General features: G+C 54.3%; 1 protein-coding gene and 1 pseudogene across 1 annotated transcript; both read right to left on the bottom strand.

Moving 5' to 3' along the window:
• Window positions 1–218: 218 nt before the first annotated feature.
• On the bottom strand, window positions 219–17,194 carry NATD1 (N-acetyltransferase domain containing 1). Its single transcript, XM_087825722.1, has 3 exons — window positions 17,083–17,194; window positions 6,265–6,383; window positions 219–4,082 (listed from the first exon to the last, which is right to left on the bottom strand). Exons 1-3 carry the CDS (start codon window positions 17,186–17,188, stop codon window positions 3,966–3,968), a joined length of 342 nt encoding a protein of 113 aa, XP_087681848.1. The 5' UTR covers window positions 17,189–17,194; the 3' UTR covers window positions 219–3,965.
• On the bottom strand, window positions 12,501–16,726 carry LOC107542214 (glycolipid transfer protein pseudogene; annotated as a pseudogene).
• Window positions 17,195–23,442: the final 6,248 nt, after the last annotated feature.

Raw genomic sequence — 23,442 nt, 5'->3', positions numbered from 1 at the left:
CAAAATGGTGATTTAACATCTCACCTATTTTATGAGCCTGGGGTGAGGTGCCTCTTGATGGCAGAACTGGGAGACTGATCGGCTGCTACCCTAGTGACTGTGGTGGGGACAATACAGCTACAAAGCTCTGCTGTAGGCTGGCTGCTGGGACCACACTGGAGTCAGCAGAAAATAAACTAGACTCAGCTCAAGGCGCAGGTACAAAACTAGACAGCCTCTTCAACAGCCAGAAAAGAATCTGTTTAATATCCTGTAGCCATAGGAATGATAGAACTAAAAACATAACCCAATATTTGATCCTGCAGGCTGCAGTCACATGCCCTCTCATATAAAATTTAGGGTGTTGATTTAAAAGAAGTGGGACCCTGAGAACAGTAGAGGGAACATTTGGGTGGACTTCAGCAGATCTGAGACTCCTGAACTGAGGAAGGAACGTGTGTATGGTTGGACGCTCCATCAACGTTCCCATCACAACCCAGCTTTGCATGCAGTGTCATCTTTCCAACATCACCCCTAATTATACATGTACCTCAACACAGAACCTACCTCAGCCTTCCAAATGGTCAGGGAAATTGCAAGAAGTGTTACCTGTGTATTGATCTCCAAGACCATCTGCCACCTAAGTGGACATAAGACCTAATGACACGTAAGGGCACATCCTTTTATAGAGTGGGCAGGAACTGGGCACAGATCCTGCTCCCCTCCCCTTCCAGCCACATCGAGGGCAACAGGACCTGTTTTCTCATCCATAAGATAGGCCTGATGACTGGAATCTCCCAGAACTGCTGGGAGAATCCAGCCTGACAAGATTGTAAAGTCCTTGCAATTGCAGTGCCGGCCTCCTCCTCTTGTGTTGGGGGGGAGCACTGTAACCCCAGGGTGGGAATTAAGAGGAAAACATCCCACTCAGGAAGGAGTCCCTGGGCAGTGAGAGGAAAAACCTTCGCTTGGTTGCTTCCCACACCCTGACTGTGGATCAAACCTGTAACTTGGGCAAGTGCCCTGACCGGGAGTTGAACTGGTGACCTTTCAGTGCATGAGATGCTGCTCAACAGAGCCAAGCCGGCCAGGGCTCCCTTGATCCTGTTTTGAGGCCATATGTGACTCTACACCACAGGCTTGCATGGGTGCCCCACCTCCCTCCCCAGGACTAGAAGCCCCAAGAGAAGGCTTTTTAGGGGGAGAGAGACATGTCTAAGAGCGGCAGCTGATGTGAGGTCATATGACATCACATGTTCTTCCAGGTAACGCTTCCAGCTGCTCTGCAGGTGGGGGGAGTCCACATTGAGAGCATGACTACAGCCTCAGAGTGGTCTTTACCTCAGGTGGAGGCAGGAACCATGGCAGGGGCCTGGTAAAAGATGCAGAAGGCACGATGCCAAAGTCCCCACCCAGATCCTTATGCCACTGCTGTCTTGCCGTGAGACCTCCGCCAAACCTTGATGCCTCTCAGAGCCTTACTTTCCCTACCTGAAAACAGGGGCTGCGCTGCCAATTATGTAACAGAAGTAGGGATGGGAGGCTGGGGTACCCACCAGGCCTGCCTGCACCCCCCTCCTTACACCCTGGGAGCTCCCAAACCTTGCTATGCCTGTTTATGCCTTGGTGAAGCGGGGCCAATAATCAGATCGCCTCGGAGATGGAGCAAGGTGGCGTGGGGACACCAGCCCATACTGTGCCTCTCCTAGAAGTCGTCCTGAAGCCGTGGGCTAGGCCATAGCTTTCGAGGAAATGTATGTCATGCAGTCTGTTCAGGAGTTTGAAAAACAACAAAGGGAGGTCTGGAGCCTTAGCCCAGACATCACCTGGAACAGGTCCTGAGTAGGAAAGGCACATGAGTTACTGGGCAAGTAAAAATTCCACAAAGCGAGATGTGACAGAACACGGGGCCTTTGAGCAACCTGCTGGAAGGGGGCTGGGGGTGCCCTGCCTCCAGAGCAAGGGCTCCCGGGGCATCCTGCCTCTGGCACAGGTCGGGGAGAGGCCGGGATGTCAGACATATGGGGCAGCACCAAAGGCAGGCCGGCCATGGCGAAACGAGCCATGTTAACTGAGGCTCCAGGCCAGGGTCTGCAGTGTCCCTGGCCAGGCAGAGTCGTCAGCTATGCTGCTGCCTTGAGGCTCTGCTGGAGCCCGGAGCTGGCCTCAGCATCAGATGCCTGCAGTGGTGCAGCAGCACTTCAAGGCAGTGGAGGCAAGGGGACAGGTCACACTCGTATGAACTGGGGGCGAGCTGTCCCTGGGTCCTAGGCTCACAGCTCTCCTCCAACCCCAGACCCTGAGCAGCTCCTCGTTGAACGAGTTTTGTTTGCATGCTGGCCCAGGCATGGTGAATCAACTGCTGTTAGAACACAGGTGCAGGCTGGGACACAGTGGGGACAGAAACAAGCCCCTTCCGGTGCCACCTGGCCCCCTGCTCCTCAACACCCTGCTTGTCCTAGGATCCTGTGTAGGGCACCCTCCTAGAACTAGGTCACCTCGCCCCACAGGCTGCAGAGGGAGACAGCACCAGCTCGCTGAGCTACTGGAGAGTTTCATGACAATATCTGTGCTTAAACTTGGGGAGATGTGTGAGTGGGAGGGGGTGGTCCTAGGGAGGGAAAAGACAAGACCCTGGGCTGGACTGTGTCCACTCTCAGGCCTACAACCCTCCCTTTTCTTCAACTATCCTAGGAATGGGACACCTCCAGCCTTGGAAGAGAGCCAGTAGCTGAGCCCACCTCCTGCCAGCAATTCCTTTCTGGCCCACAACTCCCAGCACAGCAGGGGCCCAGGGGCTTCTCTGGCCCTCACAATAGCACACTGCAAACAGAGCTGGGGAGCACAATGGGAAAGGGGTGCCCTCAGCCGTCCTGGGAACTCCTGGAGGCCAGAATGTGCATGTGCAGGTCACAGACCACGCCCAGCCACAAGATCACCATGAAAGATGCCCTGATGTTTGGCGGCCACAAAGGGAATCCCTTTGCAGAGATATTTCTTTCTTTGGGTGCTGAGGATGGTTTTTGAGGACAGATTGCCTCCCTTCCGTCTCAGCTCCAAAGGATCCTTTCTGAGGAAGCTCACCCACAGGGTGGCCAAGAGGCCAGTGAGTGGCAGAGATCCCTGTGAGGCTTAGCTGCACCTGGAGCTGGCCTCTGGGAGACTGGCAAATGGAGAGGGTAGGGTGCCACAGGGGATGGGGACCTTGGTTTCCTGCAGAGCTGACAGACAAGGAGACAAGGAGGCAAGGAGTTATGGGAATGGTACCAAGGAGAGAGCAGCCCATGCTCCCTGCTTCAGCTCTCCACCAATGCACAGCTTGGCACTCAGCATTGTGTCTGTGTGTGCCTGTGTGCGTGTGCACAGTTGTGCCTGGGCCAATGCCCAGTCTGCCCATTCCTGGCTTCACACATCAGGGAGAGCTGACCCTTGCCACCCTCTGCCAGGGCAGACAGCTGGAGGAAGAGGAGGGGCAGCGTTAACGGCGGCCACAGCTTGGCGCTGGGCCCCTCAGAAGTTGGCACATAGTTTGTTATTGCTCCTCTCAACACAGGGAACACCCTCCTTATCTGCAAAAAAGACATAGACTGAGAGGCAGTGGTGGTGGCGGGGTACCAAGACAGCCTACCTGCCAATCACAGGGCAGGGAACACAGATGGGACCCAGACAGGCCACAGGGATGCCCCATCCATGTTCCAGTCCTGGCCACAGGCCCTCACAGGCCTGCCCACGACAGGCCGTGTGCAGTCTTCTGAAAAGCTGGCCAGTGTCTGCCAAGCAGGAGCTGCTGGGACTTCAGTTGCTTGGCCTCCCCTTGGCCACAGTTGCTGGAGCACTGCCTGTCCTTGGCCAGCCACCTCCAGGGGCCACAGGTGAATGTCCTTACAAAATAACTGAGTTGTCGCCCATGGGACCCAGGTTTCCTGAGAGCACGCAGAATGCCAAGGAAAGGTCTGGCAGGAGCACTCCTGCCCTGCAAGCCAGGGTCACGGCTGCAGACGCTCCAGGTACTGCGGCAGTGGGTTCTCCTTGACGTACTTTTGGATGTACCAGCAGGTGAGGTGGGCCTTCAGGTCCTCCTCCACCACGAAGTCCAGAGCAGCCTGACAGCCGGGGAGAGAGAGAGAGGTCAGTGCCTGTAGCCTACACCCTGGCTCATGGCCTGACCCCCACACCTTCCAGGCTATTCCCTCCGAGGACGGGAGCTGGCTGCCCATGACACCTGTTCTACTCAGTCTGCAGTAGAGGGAGGGGTGCCGTCACCACCACCCCTATTTCAGTTGGGGAAACTGAAGCAGAAAGTGTTGGTAAACTGCCTGAAGCACATGTAATGGAAGAGAATAAGCCAGGACTGGATCCTGAGCTCCTGCCCAAAACTGCCTGGGAGGTGTTCTCCACACAGAGCAGCCAATGGCCAGGGGTGACATGGGCAGGGGCTAAACCTAGAGAACCCTGCCCCACTGCCTATCTTGTCTGTCTCACACCCATCCCAAGCTTGTCTCTACAGCTTGCCCTTTCCATTCTCAGGGCTGTGTGCTCCTGGGTGCCTCCCTAAGCTCCTCTTTTTCATGTATTCTTCATGTGACAGCTCACTTGAGGCTTCCTCCTGGAACCTTCCTCTGGAGGCTGGGTCAGGGTGCCTCAGGGCTCTCACTGCCCCCCCAGGGCTTCCTGCACCCAGCAAAAGGCACACTTAGTTATTACAAGGCTCCCAAAGGCAATGGTGGGGTAAACGATGGGGGACCAGCACACGGCTTTGGTCTATGACTGTTGTCATGGTCTCCAGTGAGGTCCGGGGATGGAGGAAAGGGTATGTGTGATGTCCGTCTCTGCCCCAGAGCCTTGTACACAGTTGGTGTTTAAAAATGTTTGCTGAGCCCTGGCTGAACGGTAGCAGGTTCGATTCCTGGTTAAGAGCACATACCTGGGTTGCAGGTTTGATCCCCAGCCCCAGTTGGGGCATGTGTGGGAGGCAACCAATTGATGTGTCTCTCTCACATCAATGTTTCTCTCTCTCTCTCTCTCTCTCTCTCTCTCTCTCTCTCTCTCTCCCTCCCTTCCACTCTCTAAAAATCAATGGAAAAAATATCCTTGCGTGAGGGTTAACAATGTTTGCTGAAACACCGTAGAGGGCAGCCTGGGGGTGCTGGCTCTTCTGATGAAAAAGGGAGCAGCATTTACTGAGCGCCTATGAGGTGCCTGGTGCTACGCGGTTGGCCCATTTGACCTTCCAACACCCAAGCTGGCCTTCGTGTGCCTCACCATGCAGTCCACACCTCACCCTGGGGTTTACAACCTGAGAACCTCTAGTGACAAGAACCCAGTCTATTCTCTCATTTTGCTGATAAAAAACCTGAAAGCCCATGAAGGTGCCAAAGTAAGTGGCACAAGGTATATGCCCGCATGCCCTAGCCAGGCAGGGCTCAGGGAGACACGGGCAGGGCTCCCTAGGGTTAGAGTGGGGCCCAACTCCCCTTTACCCAGGTCAGTAAATCTCAGTTGACTTTATTTTAGTTAATTTTTTCCATTGATTTTTAGAGAGAGTGGGAGGGAGGGGAGGAGAGAGAGAAACATCCATGTGAGAGAGATACATCAATTGGTTGCCTTCCATACTCACCCTGACTGGGGCAGGGAATCGAACCTGCAACCCAGGTACCTGCCCTTGACCAGGATCAAACCCGAGACCCTTGGGTGTGTGGGCTGATGCTCTAACCACTGAGCACACTGGCTGGGGTCTCAGTTTCTTTATTGGTCACACGGAGGGTGGAGGAGGAACAGAGGCCTGGGGTGGGGTGGGGGCAGGAAGAGCAGGCAGAGGCAGGAAACTGGGCCCTCAGGAGCAGGCCTCAAGGATATTTAAGGCCGTTCTCTGGTCCAGGCTGCAGTTCCCTTTATTAAGTTCAAACTTGTTCTCCAGTAGTCTGGAGTTTGAGGTGCTTTGGGGATACAGGGGGCGGGGCAGGGAATGGGGCACTAGCCGATTTAGTTGAACATTCATGCTGGATGCTGGGGCCCCAGCCAATGAGCTCCTGACACAGCAGGGGCAGTGGCCTTGGAAGCTAAGCTATGCAGAACCTGGGGCCTGGGCTCAGAACCAGTGCTACCAGCCCAAGAGGAGCCAGAAGTGGGTGAAACATGCTGCCTGACAACCACCAGCTCCCAGCTGCAACCTGGTGGCAAGGTGGGCACCCATGTGCACTTTGACCAAGAAATAGGTTGAGGCTGCCACCAGGGCCACGGTTTCCTCTGAGTGGGAGAGCTCACCTCCTACCACCACCTCCCTACCTTGGCGAGGTGCTTGGCAATGCCACGCCCACGATAAGCATCAGGGACCTCGGTGTGCTGCAGGTCCACAATCCGCTTGCCCACGTACTCATAGAGCAGGACGGCCCGGTCATGACATCCTGCAGGGGGAGGTGGTAAACACATAAGGCTGCGGAGACTCTAGGGGCCTGACCCAGGCATGGCAGCTGGGGTGGAGGGACAGGCATTTGGAGCCAGGCTGTTGCACTTAGATCCTGAATAACCTCTCTGTCTCGGTTTCCTCATCCACAAAGTGGGGATATAATAGGGTTGTTTGGAGAATTAAATGAGGTAATCTCCATAAAATGCTTAGAACAACACCCAGATCACTCTGGGTTACCATGAGCCTTTGTTGTTGTTCTTGGTCTCAGCACCCCAGGACCCCCAACACTCCCACAGCCCAGCTATCTGTGTCCCCACCTGAGCTCCCTCCAGAGGGTCTGGAGTCCTAGGCTCAGCGCTGGATGCAGAGCAGGACTTGGCAAGCCCCCAACTAAACCAGAGCCTGAAGAGATGAGAGCAGGTCAAGAGGTGCATCAGGACTACTGGCCAGGCCCATGGAAGGTCAGAAGGTGTGGCACCAGAGTCCACAGGAAAGTGACACTGGGTACATAAGCAGGAACAAGCTGGCCTTTGTTCCTTCGCAGTCTTGCCAAGACTGGAGCTCACCAGTCCATCCCAAAGTCCCAATAACTGGGGTTCCTCTAACCAATGTCTTTAGTCCCATCTGTCTCTGTCCATCCATCCATCCAACCACATCCATCCATCCATCTCCCATCTGCCTGCCCATCTACTTACCCATTCATCTCCACACATCTATCCGCCAGTCCCATTTAACAAATGTTTACTGAGCCCCAGACACTATTTCAGGTGCTGGGAACACAGCAATGACCATGCCGGACCAGACCCCTCTCTTATGAAACTCACTAGAACAGGAGACGGAACAAAGAAGTGTTAGGGGGTGGGGGAGGGGGAGTGCTGGGCAGAAATGAGGAGGAAGTGGGCCATGGCTGTCTAGGGAGCAGCGTCCAGGCTGAGAGAACAGCCAGTACAGAGGCTCTGAGGCAGGAGTGGCCAAGGGAGAGGGTGGAGCAGACAAGGGCGGGGAGGGGCGGGTGGGAGGAGGTCCTGCAGAGCCTACGCCATTGTGAGCTGGGAGTCCCAGGAGGACCCTTGGAGGAGGAACAGGACATGGTCGTCTCAGGGCCCCTCCTCTGGCTATGAGGAGCGGCGCTGCACTAACCCAGGAGAGCAGTGAGGGACACAGAGGGAGGCAGAGGGGGCATCTGAGGGGTCAGACTCATGGTCTGGGGCCCTGGGGTTAGAACACCTAATTCACTGTCCCTAAAAGAAAATGTGTCAATGCCAAGTGTGTTTCCCTGATTTCTAAAAGCAAATTGTATTTCATCTGTTTTTCACTTTAAAGCACCATAGAGAATTTGCTAAGTGCTGCTGGGCTTGGGGCCTGTAGTGTCACAAGTGGATGACTGACAGGCTGAGGGATACAAAGGACCAGTCCAGGGTTTCACAGCAAATTGGACACCAGAATAGGATCCAACACCAGTTAGGAGGCTTTCTGATTCTCCCCCAAAGCTCCATGAGTTATGCTATAATCCACCCCCCTATTTCCAGATGGGGAAACTAAGACCCAGAGATCCACATCCCACAGCAAGTCAGAGATAAAGCTGGAACCCAGGCCTCCAGACCCAGTGCCCAGTCCTGTCTTCCTGCTCCACCTTGACATACCCTGTCTCCTGCCTTTGCCCAGGTAGTTTCTTCTGCTTGGAATACCCCTTCCCCTCATCAGGTCCTGCTGAGGGGTGGCCCCGTTCCCTCTGCAGGTTCTAGGGGCCCCAGCATCTCCTCCTCACTGCTTGACTGCTGCTCTGGTGGGCCAGGGCCCAGTTTTGGCCTCCACTGCCACCTGCCCTGGCTGTGCAGCACAGGACTCAGGTCTCAGCTCCCACACCTGCTGGGGTTAATTCAACTCACCCAGAATAGGACAGCAGAGACCAGCAGGCTATTTTTGGACTACCCGGTCAGTAGTCACCAAAGGATCTGCCTGCCTGCCCACCCTGGCCACTTAATTACCCCAAACTCATCAAGGGCCTACCACATATCAGGTAGGGTTTCAGGCACTGGATGTATAAAGAAAACGGAGCAAATGCTCCCTCATGGAAGGAAACAGAAAATAAGCAAAGTTATAGACAATATAGGATTCAATGGGGCTAAGCTGGAGACTACTACAGCAGAGAAGGGGTGAAGGGCAGGGCTGCCATTTTAAAGAAGGTACACAGGAAAGGCCTCCCTTGAGCAAAGACCCAAAGGGGTAAGGAATGCAAAAGGAGATGTGGGGGATGAAGAGTCCAGGTACCAAGAACAGCATGTGCAAAGGCCCTGAGGTACAATGTTCCAGAAGCAATGAGGAGGCAGCAGGGCTGGCTGGAGTGAGTGGGGAGAGTGGTAGTAAGCCACACTGGAGGCTCTGGGGCCGAATCACGTGGGGCCTCGCAAGCCCTGAGGAGATCTCGGCTTTTAGGCCATTGCTATCTCTACAGAGAGGGAAGTGGTGGGGCCTCAAGCCATAGAAAGCTTGCGAATTCCTCTGTTCATCCGCCTACCCATTCCCTCAATCAATATTCCTGAAGTGGCCACTTGGGCCGTGGATGGAACAGATCCCAAATGGCCTGGGGTTGTGCCCCCAACCCTTGTTCATCAGCTCCTGGTGGTCACATGGGTTCCATCACCACTGCATCTTGGTGCCCAGGGAAGACGCTCAGGAGATACTGTCCTACAAACAACTGCTGTTCTCTCTCTGCCAGACATTTTGGGGGTTTGAGGCTGACTTGTGGGCTACTGGTCTGCCTAACACTCCAGCCTTCCCACAGCCTGGGCCCAAGCCTTGGAGGAGACAGCAGATGGCAACAGCTGCAGCTCACACCTGTGAAGCCTTGGCATTGGCCAGGCCCATGTCAGCTCTCTCCACACACTAATCCTCATGAAAATCTTACAAAATGGGTAGGATTCTCAAATCCCTGTTTACAGATGGGAAAATTGAGGCTCTGAGAGGCAGTCACACACCTCTCGGTGTATGGAGCTGGCTGGAGACAGGCTAAGCTCAATTAGGAGGCTCTTCTGGCTGAAAGAGAAACAGAGGGACATTGGAGCTGCCAGGGTGGACATACGCTACGCGTGAGGGAAAAAATGCATTAATGATGCCCCCCTTCCAAGGCCTCTACTGGCCAGATCACACCACCCTGGCTAGGGAGGAACCAGGCCCTCAGTGGGCAATTCTAGAGCACCTGGCCTGTGGCCTGGTACCTTGGTCGTAAAGGCCTGCAAAGGCCACCCAGTCCCAACCACTCACACCCAACATCACCTAAACGCCCTTCCCCCTCCCCTAAACCTGCCTGGAAAGCCCCAGAAAATGGCCACCCCCTGTGGCTCAGGTCAAGATCCTGGGGACCTCCTTGCCTTGTCTTTCTCTTATGATCCTGAGACAGGTACATGGGTATAACCTTCAAAACATGCTTAGCATTTGGCCAGTGCTGCTCACATCTCCGTGGGCACCTCTGCATCAACCCATGGAAGCCGAGTCAGATCCCATCTGTCCTCTGCTCAGGGCCCTAGTCCAGCCACACTGGCCTCCTCACTGCTCCTCACGTACACTCAGTTCTCAACCCCCAGCTTTTGTCAGGTTGCTCCCTCTGCCTGGCATCCCTCCCCCTAGGGCCTCCTAAGGTTGGCTCCTCCTTATTTTCAAGGTGAACCCAATGTCACCTCTCCAGAGGCCTCCCTGACCATCAACAGAAGGGAAGGGCAGGGCTATGTAATCAACCTTGCACCCCTGGGCACCATGTCATCTGTCAGTGTCGGCAGCTTGGCTCATGGATAGCACTATCTCTGCTCACAGTGTTGTAGGACGAGCCCCAGGGCAGGGTCTGGCTGGGCCCAGGACATTCTCAGGGCTGGGTTCTGTGAGCCATCAAGACTCTGACTAGCAAAGGGGACCAGTACTTGACACTCCTGGGGGCCATAGGAACAAGTCCAAGGTAGGGCAGAGCCCTGGGTTCTAGTCCCAGCTCTGCCAGGTGACTCAAAACCAGTCTCGACACCTTGTGCCCAAGATCTCACCTGTCCTGGGACAATTGCTACTTCTCCCCTGGGCCTGAGAATCACATTGAGATCACAGACTGAAGTAGTTTTGAGAAAAGTTGAAGCTACTCAGGGACTGAGAGACCCTACCATTGGGACTCTACCTCAGTACCCTCTGCTGGCTTCAACCCCAGGACCAAGGGCCCCAAGAAGGTATCAGAAGGTGGTCACTGAGAAATCGCCTTCCCTGGCAGGTGGGAAGAGGAGCAGAGTTCTGGGTGGGAGATATGGGGTCTGTGCAGAGGGCAACGACAGCCACCATCTCCACTCTGCCAGCAACAGCTGAGAGGTAGGCCTGAAGGTCAAAACACCCATTGTACAGATGAGGGGCAGGGGCCTTCTGTTCCCTCTGGGAGCTGAGGAAGCTGACCAGGGACAAGTGGGTGCAGGAGCAGGGAGCAGGCCCCAGAAGCACCCAGACAGCATTGCAGGCGTCTCCACACACAGAGCCTGGTTTGGGGAGGGGCCACAAGTTTGTGGCTCAGAGGTAGGTTAGGCAGAGGGGGCTGCCACGTGGGAAAGCTCAAGAGGACCAGCCAACATAGCCAGGAAGCATGTGAGGGCGGACCCTGGGGGTTACCCAGGAAAGTCCACTCACAGACCCAACTGGTACCCTTGCCACAGCAGGCATCCCTCCTGGGGACACAGTTCTAGGTGGAACGGTACGGGGCATGGGAACTTCTTGGGGCTCATGCAGGAGCATGGGCTCATGCAGGAGCCTCATATCCAGGGATCTGAATGCCACAAGACCCGAGGCTGCACTTTCCGCCCTGCTGCCTCTGGGGGTGCTGAGGGAGCCAGAGGCAGCGGCTGGCTCTCTGGTACCTCAGAGGGTTGGAGAGGATGTGGAACGCAATAGGATTCTAGGACCCACAAATGAACCTTCTTTTTTAAAAAAATTTTTTCCAAAATAGAGATTTATTTATTAAGAATTATTTAGTTTCTGCATAAAAATCCCCAATTGTTCCTCACTGTATTTTTAACACACATCAGTTGTTTGGGGGTACCTCTATTCACCTTAATACCTTCAAAAATACAACTCGTTAGTGCCAGAAAGGACAGTTAAGGTAGCGAGGTATTTCCTTGAGTCTCAGCATCGGGAGGCTCGTGGTCTCCCCTTGGAGAGAATGTACATGTAGGTAGTTTCTTAAATTGGAAAAGCTGTCCCTGAAGAAAATAAAAAAAAAGCTGTCCCAGAAGACTGGCAATTTGGTCATCTCTGGTCAATTATTTGTGCCTGATAGTTTTAACACAAAGTCCCCATGGTCACGGTCATCAAAGGCTTGCTGGTTATTTTCTGCTATAAAACAACTGTCTGGGCTCCAGCCGGGTGGTTCAGTTGGAGTATCGTCCTGTACACCAAAAGGTTGCAGGTTCAATTCATGGTCAGGGTGCATACGGGAGGCAGTCAATTGATGTCTCTCTCTCACACTGATGTTTTTTTCTCTCTCCCTTTCACTTTCTCTAAAACCAATAAAAATATATCCTCAGGTGAGGATTAAAAAGAAAAAAGAACTACCCTGGCTCCCTTCCAGGTCAGGGCACATACCTGGGCTGTGGGCTCATTTCCAGGTAGCAGATGTGCAGGAGACAGCCAATAGAAGTTCCGCTCTCATGTTGATGTTCTCTCCCTCTCCCTTCTTCTCACTAAAAATCAATAAAAATATATATTTTTAAAAACTGTCTGGAAAAAGACAGTCAGAAAAAAAGAGTAGGGTATCTAGAATGACAGTGATATGAGGTTGGGCTGTGCAATCACATGAGGGCACACTCAGTTTGTTTTAAAAAAAGAATCCTACAATAGGGGTCCTGTATAATTTCAAATCAAACTCCTCATGGTCCTTAAAATACCCAAAACATAATTAGAAGGACACATCCTCATTTTTAAAGTGAGGTGAATGACATGGCTCTCCCAGAGTCATGCTCTGTGTGTGTGTGGGGGAAAACCCAAGGACTTGATTTATTGGCAGCGTTTCTTTTTTTGTTTTGTTTTTTAAAAATATATCTTTATTGATTTCAGAGAGAGGAAGGGAGAGGGAGAGAGAGAGAGAAACATTAATGATGAGAGAGTCATTGATCGGCTGCCTCCTGCACGCCCCCAACTGGGGACCCAGCCCGCAACCTGGGCATGTGCCCTGACCGGGAATTAAACCCCGATTGCCTGGATCCTAGGTCGATGTTCAACCGCTGAGCCACGCCCGAATGAGCGGCAGCATTTTTTTACCCACTGAATGAAGGTACAGTCAGTCTGAGCTGATGTGAAACTCAAAGGACTCAGAAGTAGGATCGTTACGTATTGCTCCATTAGGATAGTCCAAAAAATGGCTTTTAAAAAGCCAGGGCCCTCCTGGCAGACCCCGGCCAGGCTCCGGGCCACCCTGGGGAGGGTGATGCAGGCCAGGGGCCTGACTCACAGTGACCTGGGTCTGTCTGTTCTGTGAGGGGCCGGATGTACCAGCTCTTGGGCTCGCCTACACCTCACAGTTGAGCTCGGCACTCTTCTTGGTGTACATCTCGTAGATGACGAGAGGTCTGCAGGAAGAGGCAGACCTTCTCTAGGTGCTCTGCTCCGTCACGTTCTGGCCCCTGGAGAGCGCTCTCAGGAAGCCGGACTACAGGGTGCCACCTACAGAGCCATCTGGAGGTCTTCTCAGGATCCAGCCGTGGTACTTCCCGTGGGCCTTCTCACAGGTTTTGATGGCACTGACACGGATGAGGCTGGGTGGTTCTCATTCCACTCCTCTGGAAGAGGACCTGGATGAGGCAGAGGCCTCTTTTCAGCCACATCAGCACCAGCGTGGTCCCCACTCCAGGCCACTGTACTCCGTACATTTCCTTCTCTACCTCCAGGATGCTCTGCAAGGTCTAGCACTTGGCTGGGTCGGTGTCACACACAGCTTTGATTTTTGTGGTACTGCCACCTATGTCTGCCTTGATGGGGGTGAACACTGGGGACCCAGGGCAATGAAGGAGAGGGCAGGTTGGACATCACCTTGAGGAAGGGCAGGGTCTCGATGTGCTTGTCTGTGGGCAGCAGCTTCAGCAGGTGCTCACCAGCAGCGCCATTCTGGGATCAAGGCCTGTGGTGATGCCCCAGCCAGCTCCACAGGAGTCGAAGCAGTGCCTCTGTCCCCTGCCCCATCAGTGCTACAGCTGTCACTGCTGCCTGCCGCAGACTCTGGGGACACCAGCCTTAGACCCTTCTTCTTGAAGGAAATGGGACACTTGGCCCTGCCTGAGAGGGGAGAGGGAAGGCCAAAGAAAGGGCCCCCTGGGGGGAGCACAATTCTGGCTTAGCTGCCTACTGGTTGTGTGCCCTGTTTCCCCACCTATGAAATGGGGACATACAAGCAAGCATTTCTGAACCTGAATTTGGAGGTCAGACAAGCCTGAGCTCCAGCATTCTCTCATGCCCACGTCAGCAAGTCCTAACCAGGCTTCCTTCAACAATTGTCCAGGAGCTGGCTACTTCTCCCCACCTCTGCTCACACTGCCTGGACCAGAACAGTAGCCGCTTCCCTGCTCTGTCCTGCTCCACAGTCTGTTTCCCTCAGACCACCTGGAGGGAGCCTGAAACCTCCTGACCATTTTCTGCTCAAGACCCTCCTGTGCACCCATCTCCCTCAGAGTCAAAGCCAAGTCCTCACAACGCCTTCTAAGGCCTCACACCATCACCTCCTGACAACATCTGCTAAGATCCTCTCTTTGTTCCTCCACCCCCTGCTGCTCCCGATGCCCACCAGGCTCCACAGGGCCTCCACACTTGCTGCTCCGTTCTTTTGGAAAGCTCTTCCCACTCTAACTCCCTTCCTTGCTTCTGCTAGGTCTTTACTAAATGCCACCCCCCCCAGGGAGGCCCTCCTGGACACCTGGTTCTGAACAGCAGCCCTTTCCCAGCACACCCTCCTCCCGGCCCTGCTTTATTTCTCACAAGGCCTTTGTTTTCTAGGACACCTTACACTTGATTTATTACCTGACCTGGGCACTGGAAACCCTAGGGCCACTGTCTCTCAGCTTTAGTGCTCACATCTCTCAACAGGCATGCTAAGCTGGCCACCTGGGCTGGCCTTGCAGTTGAGAGACACTATGGCAAACCGATCCATCCCCTCCCCAGCTGAGGCAGGGTGCCACCCAGATACAGATGGTCCTGCTCTCAGAGCCCCCCACCCCCAATATCCAGTGCCAGACTGGACCAGGATGGGCTGCAGAGCCCTGGTGTGCAGGCTGGAGAGGGACAGGCAGTCTTACACTGCTCCCTGGACTTGGCGGGGGTGGGGGGGGGGATCCCTGGGACACTTTATAGTTAGCTGTCTGGACAGTAGGTTCCAGAAGTGGGCAACTTTAGAAATATAGCTGGGCACATCTAGCTGTCACCACAGCCAGCTCTAGAGGGGGTATCCTTTGGCTGGACTCATTTGGAAGGAGAACCCTGAAAATCCCTTTTTTCTTTTGTCTCTGTGAATGTACAGACCCGCTGGAGCACCCAAGGGAACCAGAGGCCTCTCTGGAACCTCAGAAAAGAGGATTTGAAAAGCCAGAGGCCCCTTTGTTAGATAGGACAAGGCTGTCAAGGTCTGAGCCATTCTTACTAAGTGCTGTTCTTGCTGAACATTAAAATGTAGCACAGTGCTTTGCAAACCAGCTGTAAACAGGAGGAGCTTGACAGGAACCCACCTCATAAACCTAAAAGTAGCTAACTGTAAAGAAGAAATCAACCTGTAATTGCCTGCAGGCAGAGTTTTGGAGATGGGTCTCCACTCTCTTTTACTTGCTGTAAGTATATAAAACTACCTGGCAAGAATGGAACACCCCCAAGTAGTGAACCCCTTGAGTTTGGTAACACCTCTCAACAAGAGCAGCCAGGGCCCTGGGTGTCATGCCCAGATGGGCCACAGCAGTGGAAGGACTTGCTTCCATGTGGAAAGAACAGTGTCTGAGTTCTGGCTCTGGCACTTCATTGATGCTGAGAAAGTCACTCCTGCCCTATGCTCTAAGCCTCAGTTTACTCATCTGTAATGTGGGGTTGTTACCATTGTAATTAGCTAGCTAATATTAATAATAAGAAGAAAGCAAAGAGAGAAATACACGCATGCGCAGTGGAGTCGGGGTGACATAGGAAAGATGCTTGCCTATCAGTCTAGCCTGGGAAACCATGGATTGGCTAGGAGGGTAGAGCCATAGCAAGCTCGAGAAATCTTTGGTTAAAATCCTCAGACAAAGAAGCTTTCTCTCTCTTGCCACCTGCACTCCTATTTCTCGCTTGCTCTGTCACCTGCAAGCACCTGCCATATGGCCCTAGAAGTTGCATGGCCCATGGCCATGCAGACCCGACACACAATGGACTGCAGCTGGGAACACAAGCTAAGCGAGCCAGATGCTGGGCTGGACTGTGCTTCAGTATGGGACGGAAGCTCTGGGCAGTGGCTTTAATCCTCTCTCTGCTGAAGACAAAATGGGACTTTTTCCACGGCAGGACGGAGGGAGAGAGAACCCTGCAGGGGAACTCCCTTAATGTAACATTAATAAAGCTTTCCCCAGTACCTCACCCTCCCTCAGGAGCACCCCAGGAGCTCCACTTCCACCTGCAACAGGTAGGAACATGGAGGCGGCTACTCCCCCCTGACAGGGTAGTGATGCCCACATCACAAGGATATGCCAGGACGTGGCTGAATGCCCTGCACAGCCCAAAAGGGGGTCTCAGAAATGTCCCCGCCCCGCCCCGCCCCCGCCGATGCGTCCGCCTGCAGGCCGGGGCTCAGCGGGGAGTCAGCCCAGGCAGGGCCCCGCGCCGGCTCTCCCCGCCCCCGGGCCTCCGCCTTCCCTTCTCGGCGATGGCGCGGGTGGGACGCCGGGGGTCACGGCCCTTCACTTCATAGTTCCACTTCCCACCCCCAGGCTTCGTAGGAGACGGGTGTGGGCTAGAAAGCGGAGGAAGCTTTCTTCACAGGAAATGAAGGCTTGGCCGTGCTTTCTGGTTTAGAAAACAAGGTCAGGGCCGCCGACTGGCGCCCGCGCCCGCCGTCCCGGCCCCGCTCTCCCGCAGCATCCCGCCCCGCCGGCCGGAGGCGCTCCTCCCGGGGGCACCGGGCGCGGCGGGCGGCCCGCAGGCCCCGCTCTCCCGCAGCATCCCACCCCGCCGGCGGGAGGCGCTCCTCCCGGGGGCTCCGGGCGCGGCGGGCGGCCCGCAGGCCCCGCTCTCCCGCAGCATCCCACCCCGCCGGCGGGAGGCGCTCCTCCCGGGGGCACCGGGCGCGGCGGGCGGCCCGCAGGCCCCGCTCTCCCGCAGCATCTCGCGCCGCCGGCGGGAGGCGCTCCTCCCGGGGGCTCCGGGCGCGGCGGGCGGCCCGGCCGTCTCGGGCGCCGGGTCGGAAGGACCCGCGGGCAGAGGCGCGGCTCGTCACCCTCGGCGCGGGCGGGCGGCGGGCGTCAGGGCTGCTCGCCCTCGGCGGGCGCCGGGGCGCGCGAGGCCCGGGCAGGTGCGACTCCCGGCCGCCCCGCGCTTCCGCTTCCCCGCCCCCGCCGCCCCGCGGGGCGGTCCCGCGTGGGCGCTCGCCCCGCAGCCCGTCCCCCCCGGCCCGCGCCCCGAGCGGACCCGCCGCCCGCCCGCCCGCGGACAAAAGGCGGGAGCGGCCGGGCCTCGGTTACCGTTGAGCCGGACGGTGAACTGGCGGCGCCGACGGTCGTGCTCCACGCGGATGGGGCAGCCCTGCTCCAGCGCGCCCGGCGGCGCGGCGCCCGGCGAGTGCGCCATCGGCGCGGGCACGCCCCGCCCCGGCCGGCGGGCTCCTAGCCGGGCGCGGGGGCCCCGGAGGCCTGCGCCCGCCCGGGAGACGGCGGGCGGCGCCGACGCTGACACCGGCGGCGGCCGCGACAAAAGGGCAGGAAATCAGCTGTGCGGTCACGTGCGGCGCGCGGCCAGTGGGCGCCGGCGCTTTTGTTTTGATACATTCCGGCCCCTCTTAAAGGGGCCGCGGGCCCGCCGCGCGTTCCGCGCGCAGCGGCGAACAAAACGCGCGCCGCCGCCGCCAGGGGCCGCTGTTCCCTCTTGCGCTTAACCACTGGCAGCTGGGGCCCCCCGCACGGACCCCTCCTCAACAAGATAGGATGACCTGTAGGGAACCCCAGCTCTTCCCTCGCAGGCACCGCTGACTAAGCACTTGCTGTGTGCGCGGCTGTGCTTAGCAAAACCCTAGCAAACGACGGGAAGCGCCCCGGAAGGACCCCGCGAGCTCGGCCAACACTCGCGGCGCGCCTGACACAGGTGCACCGCCCTCCCGGCGAGGGGCAGGCGCGGGGCCGTGGCAGCCCTTCGTCAGCTCACGCGCAGCTGGAGCCCCGGGAGGATGGGTGCTGCGGCCCACCCGTGGGTGAGCTGTTTGCGATAGGGGCGAAATGCCTCCTCGCCTCAAAAGAGGCAGAATTGCAGGAAGAGGACTTGGAGATGTCTGGGTTCAATCCAAAGATGGAGAGACTGAGTCCCAAGAAGCCCGGGAACTTGCTTGAAGAGGCGCAGGGCTCTCCGGGGGTCCAGATTTCTTTTTTGAAAGGGAACTTGGCCAGGCGCTTGCTGCCCCGGAGCTTGTTCACACCTGCACTGTGCCCCTCCCACCCCCAGCTGCGTCACTGGATCGCATGACTGTAGGTTACTTTTTACTAGTTTGCTACTTCGAGTGTCAACCTGCTGTTCGCTCCCACGTGACCGCTGCCCAGTCAGGATCCGTAACACCAGTGTCTCCGTTGCCCCCTTCCATCGGTGCCCCAGCCCTTGAAGTAACTGCCACCTTGACTTCTAGCGTGAGTGACTCATTTGCTTATCCCAGAGCTTCACATAGACGAAGTCACACAGTATGTACGACTTAATGTACAATTTCTTTTGTTCACTTGATCCGTGAGATTCTTCTATGCTGCTGGGGGTATCTTTTTCATCACTGAGTAGTATTCCATTGTGGCATTTACCACAATTTATTTATCCACCTATGACGGGCATTTGGGCTGTTTGGGGGTTTTGACTTATTAAGTAAACCTGCCATGGACATTCTTGACCACATCTTTTGGTGTCTGTATTGTACCATTTCTCTTGAGTGGCCGCAACAGTAGTTGCATCTTGAGTGTCATGAGAAATCGCCAGACTTTTTTCCAAAGTGGTTGTATCACTTTACACTCCCACCAACAATTTTGGGAGTTTGGTATTGTTGGTCTTTTCAGTCTTCTTTATTTTAGCCATTCTGATGTGTGCGAAGTCTCCTCTCACTGGCTTTAATTTGCATTTGCCTAGTGACTGATGGTGTGGAGCCTTTTTTGTACACTCCTTGGCCATTAGGAAATCTACTTTTGTGAAGGGCCAGTTAAGTATTTTGTTGATTCATTTTTTTCTCGTTGATTAATTGGAATTCCTTCAATTGTTTGGTTATGTGTCCTTTGTCAGATATATTTATTGAGAAAATACTAAGAAATTTTATTTATTTTTTATTTTTAGCAAGAGTGTGTTGTATCATGGAGTTTGGAAAGAAAGGCTGAGCCATGATATACAGGCAGAGAGGAAGACTGCTGGGGTCAGAGTCGGGGTGGGGTGGGGAGGGGCTTGGCCTCAGCTGAGTCAAGGCCGGCTGTAATCCTGAGCATGCAAGATGTGGTCTTGTATGTGTGTCAGGTGATTTGTTTTAAAGAGCTTGAATGGGGCGAGGGAGCCGAAACAAGTGTCTGGGGATTCCATGAACAGGCTCTGCTGGCTCCCACTCTGAGTCTCTGTGTGTGCTGTTGACCAAATTATCACTTCCTTTAGGAAGCCTCCACCGATGCTCCTCAGCTCCTCAGCTAGCCTGGGTCCCGGGCCTCCCTGGCAGGGCACAGTGCAAGCCAGGCCCAGGGTAAGAACCCAGGACCCTCCCTGTTTTTGACTCCCTTCTTTCTCTCCTATCTTTAAATGTCTATTAGCTTATTGGGGTCTTTGAACCTTGCAGAAATCCTTTGTGGAACAAGGCACTGTATCAATAAAAGAATAAAGCAGGCAATTACTGTTTGCTGAGTTGAATGGATTTGCTCTATCTCTCGGCTCCAAAGCTCGCTGGTCCTGGAGGAGATCTTGGAGAGGGGCTGCTGAATGAGTGTGTGCCCCTGAAGTTAGAAAGCAAAGCTGGGTCCCAACAGTCTTGGGGTAGATGGACACTGGGTGCTGAAAGCCTCCATGGAAGGGGCCTGGCAATTCCACACGGAGACCAGGTCATGTGCATATAGGATATCATTTATTCAGCCAATCAGTAATTCACTTAGCAAATATTTATTGAGCACCTACTGTGTGCCAGTCACTATTCTAGGGGGACACAACAGCAAACAAAGTGGACCAAATTTCTTGTCCTTCAGGAGATACATTCTAGGGGAGGGAGAAACAATGGGCAAAGAAGGAAATAGATATATGGTTCATCTTAAGTGCCCCAGAGAGAGATTCAGCTGGGAGGGGTGTGGGATGGAGGTTTGAGACAGGGTGGCCGGGACTGACCTCAACTGATTGGTCTCTTTTTATGAAAGACTTAAGGAGGCGAGAGAGTGAGCCAAGAGATGTTGGAAGAAGAGCGGTGCAGGCAGAGGGAAGAGCCACTGCAAAGGCCCTGAGGTATGTTTAAAGAATACATGGAGGCCAGCACGGCTGGGCACAGTGAGCCAGGGAATAGGGGGTGAGGCTAAGGGACCTGAGGGCAGATTCAGGGCCCTCCCTGGCCACAGTGAGGCCTTCAACTTTTACTCTGAGCCGGGAGGGAGCCGTGGGACAGTTTTAAGCAGATTGAGGACATGACCTTCGTGGGGGGTTTTTGTTTGTTTAATATTGGAAAATCTCAAACATGTATGTAAATAGAGAGAACAAAAAAAATAAAGCCCAGCATATGCATCATGGCTGAGGTTTTGGTTTGTGTGTTTTTTAATTAAAAAAAAATTAAGGTAGCATCTATATACAGTAAGCATTACGCTTTTCAGTGTAGTTTTGACAAGTGTATACCCTCGTGTAGCCAGCACCACACCCTGGTTGTAAAGCAGCTTTATCAGCCCTCTGCCCCGTGCCCCTTAACCCTCCCCACCCCACTGCCAACTTAACCTTCTGTCCTTGTCGGTTTGCCTTCTCCAGCATGTCATACAAATGGGATCATGGAGCATGTTGCCTTGCCTGCCTGCTTCCTTTTTGGTGTGATGCCTTTGTGATTGGCCTGGGGTGCTGAGCAGTCTGTTCCATGGAGTGGCGTGTCAGCCTATGTTTTGAAGATCCCTCTGCCTGCCACATGGGGGGAGGACCATGAAGGGGAAATGCAAGAGGCAGGGGACCCCTGCACTAATCCAGATAAACAGTGACAATGACCAATGCCTATTGTCCTGAGCTCTTCAACTCTCACAGAAATGCCATGTGCATGGGTGCTATTGTCAGCCTCATTTTACAGATGAGGTTAAGTAATTTCCTTTGGCTACATGGCTGGCCAGTGGCAGAGTCAGATTCAAACCCAGCATCTTTCTGCTCTGTACCCAAGAGTGTGAGTCTCTGTAGGGCACCCCGAGGGGCTCCATGGACATTTGCAGATGTTCTGATCCACAGTGGTGGGGCCAGAGGCCACTGACTCCAGGGAGGCAGACGAGCTTGGCCTTAGAATCCTAAAGGCCAACCTCAACTGCCACCACCACCAGGAGACCCTACCTTGTGCAGGTAGCTCACAGGGTTGGCACCCACTGACGCTATTGCCCTAGTGCAGGAGAGAGGAACTGAAGCTCTATAAGGAAAGGCGGTCCCAGTAAGTGGCAGATTGAGAATTTGAACCAGTCTGTCTCTTGAGCTTCACTCTTAGCACCTCAAATTCTAATTGATTTCCTCATCTGTGAAACAGAGTTAAGGGGCATGAGTAACTTCATCAAGTGTCCTGAAAGGGGCATGAATAACTTCATCAAGTGTCCTGATGTTGGAGGCTGAAACCTGAGCAGGCCCTGCTGTGCACCCCCATGGTAGTCTCAGGCCCCCTCTGGCCCTCCCCTCCCTTCTCTCAGCCCCAGCCTTCTAGGACCTGGGCTCTGTCAGGTCTGGGTGGAACCAATGTGGGTGGGGTACGGTGGAACGCCTGCTCTGGCCACAAGCCCAACGTTCTTCCCATAAATGGAAACTGATCAAGAAGATAAAAGTCCCTGGTAAACTCCCCTCTGAAGCCCTGCCCTGTTCACAGTTTGGCTGTGTCCTTCTAGACATCTTCTTGCTCTTGCAGTTGCCCACCCATTTATTCGTCTCACTCGCTGGCTCACTTATCCAGTGTTAGCTGAGGAACTGCTGTGTATTCTAGACTCTGGGACACCGCAGGGAACAAGGCAGACAAAACCATTCACACGGAGCTTTTTACACACTGGTTTTCTTCCAACAAAAAAACGTAAGCATAGTCACTGTTTTGCAGTCTTTGTTTTTTCCACCTAACAATATACTGTCACTTTCCATTGTTAATCTATAGAAAACCACAGACTCATTCTTTAAGGGCTTTTGTTGTTGTTTAACCCCCATCCATGGAGATATAGATATATATATAAAATGTCTTTATTGACTGCAGAGAGAGGAAGGGAGAGGGAGAGAGAGAAATATCAGTGATGAGAGTCACTGACTGGCCGCCTCCTGCAAGTGCCCCCCCCCCCCGGGGGAGCAAGCCCACGACCCAGGCCTGTGCCCTGACTGGAAATCCAACCTCCATCTCCTGGATCCCAGGTTGACGCTCAACCCCTGAGCCAGCCAGGCAAGGACATTTTTTCCATTGATTTTTAGGGAGAGTGGAAGGGAGGGGGGGGAGAGAGAGAGAGAGAATTATCTATGTGAGAGAGACACATCGATTGGTTGCCTCCCTCATGTGCCCTGACCACGGCCAGGAACACACCTGCAACCCAGGTGCATACCCTTGATCGGGACTTGAACCTGTGACCTTTCCGTACGTGGGCCGACACTCTAACCACAGAGCACACAGGCCAGGGCTCTTTAAGGATATTTTTAATTCAATTTTTGATTAGGTAATACAGTCACATTTCAAAAACGAAAGCAAAATATATATAGGCAGCCCTGGCTGGGTGGCTCAGTTGGTTGGAGTGTCGTCCCAGGCACCAAAAGGTCATGGGTTTGATTCCTGGTCAGGGCACATGTCCAGGTTGTGGGTTTGATCCCTGGTCGGGGTGCGTGCAGGAGGTAACTGACTGAGGTTTCTCTCTAAACTAAAAAAGAAAAAAAAAAGAAAAAAAGGTTAAAAAAATATGTAATACAGGCAACTGGGAACAATCTGCCTCAGACCCCTATCTTCCATCTGCCCCCTTCTCCCCACCACACAGAGATGAAGTCTTTTTACTTGTTTCTTATGAATGTTTCTAGTTTCCCACATATAAACCCAAGTAAGAACAAGGACATATTCTTTCTTCCCATTTTTAAACTGTAAGTCAGCATGTTACTCAAAAGTTAACCATAGCGCCCTGGCCTGTTTGGCTCCGTGGTTAGAGTGTCAGTCTGTGCACTGAAGGGCTCTCGGCTCGATTCCAGCTAAGGGCACCTACCTTGGTCGAAGACTCCACCCCTGACCCTGGTTGGGGCGTGTGCGGGAGGCAGGTAATTGATGTGCCTCTCACATCCGTCTTTCTCTCTCTCTCTCCCCCTTCCACTCTCTCTGAAAAGCAATGAAAAAAATACCCTCAGGCAAGGAGTAAACAAGAAAGTGAAGCACGTTGCCCACCAGGTGCCCTGGAGCTCTGCCCCTGCGGGCGCACTGCAGCCTCCTGCTCCTTTCCAGCCGCGTAGTCTTCCCTGAGTGGCTGCCACGGTGTCCGAGCAGAGGACTAGACGGCGCCGTTCCCTTTCATACACAGTCCTTCACTAATGGCTATTTGGATCATTTCTAAATGCAGCTGCTTTGTCTCAGCTGCCGATTCTTCTATCTTCAGGGTATAGTAATTATCTAGCCAGTTCCCTGTTGTTGAGCATGTAGGTCAATCTCCAATTTCCCATCACATGGGATTATG

The sequence above is a fragment of the Miniopterus natalensis genome, chromosome 17 (assembly GCF_054644295.1).
Source record: "Miniopterus natalensis isolate mMinNat1 chromosome 17, mMinNat1.hap1, whole genome shotgun sequence".
Taxonomy (NCBI): Eukaryota; Metazoa; Chordata; class Mammalia; order Chiroptera; family Miniopteridae; genus Miniopterus; species Miniopterus natalensis.
This window is presented reverse-complemented; position numbering and strand designations above follow the sequence as displayed.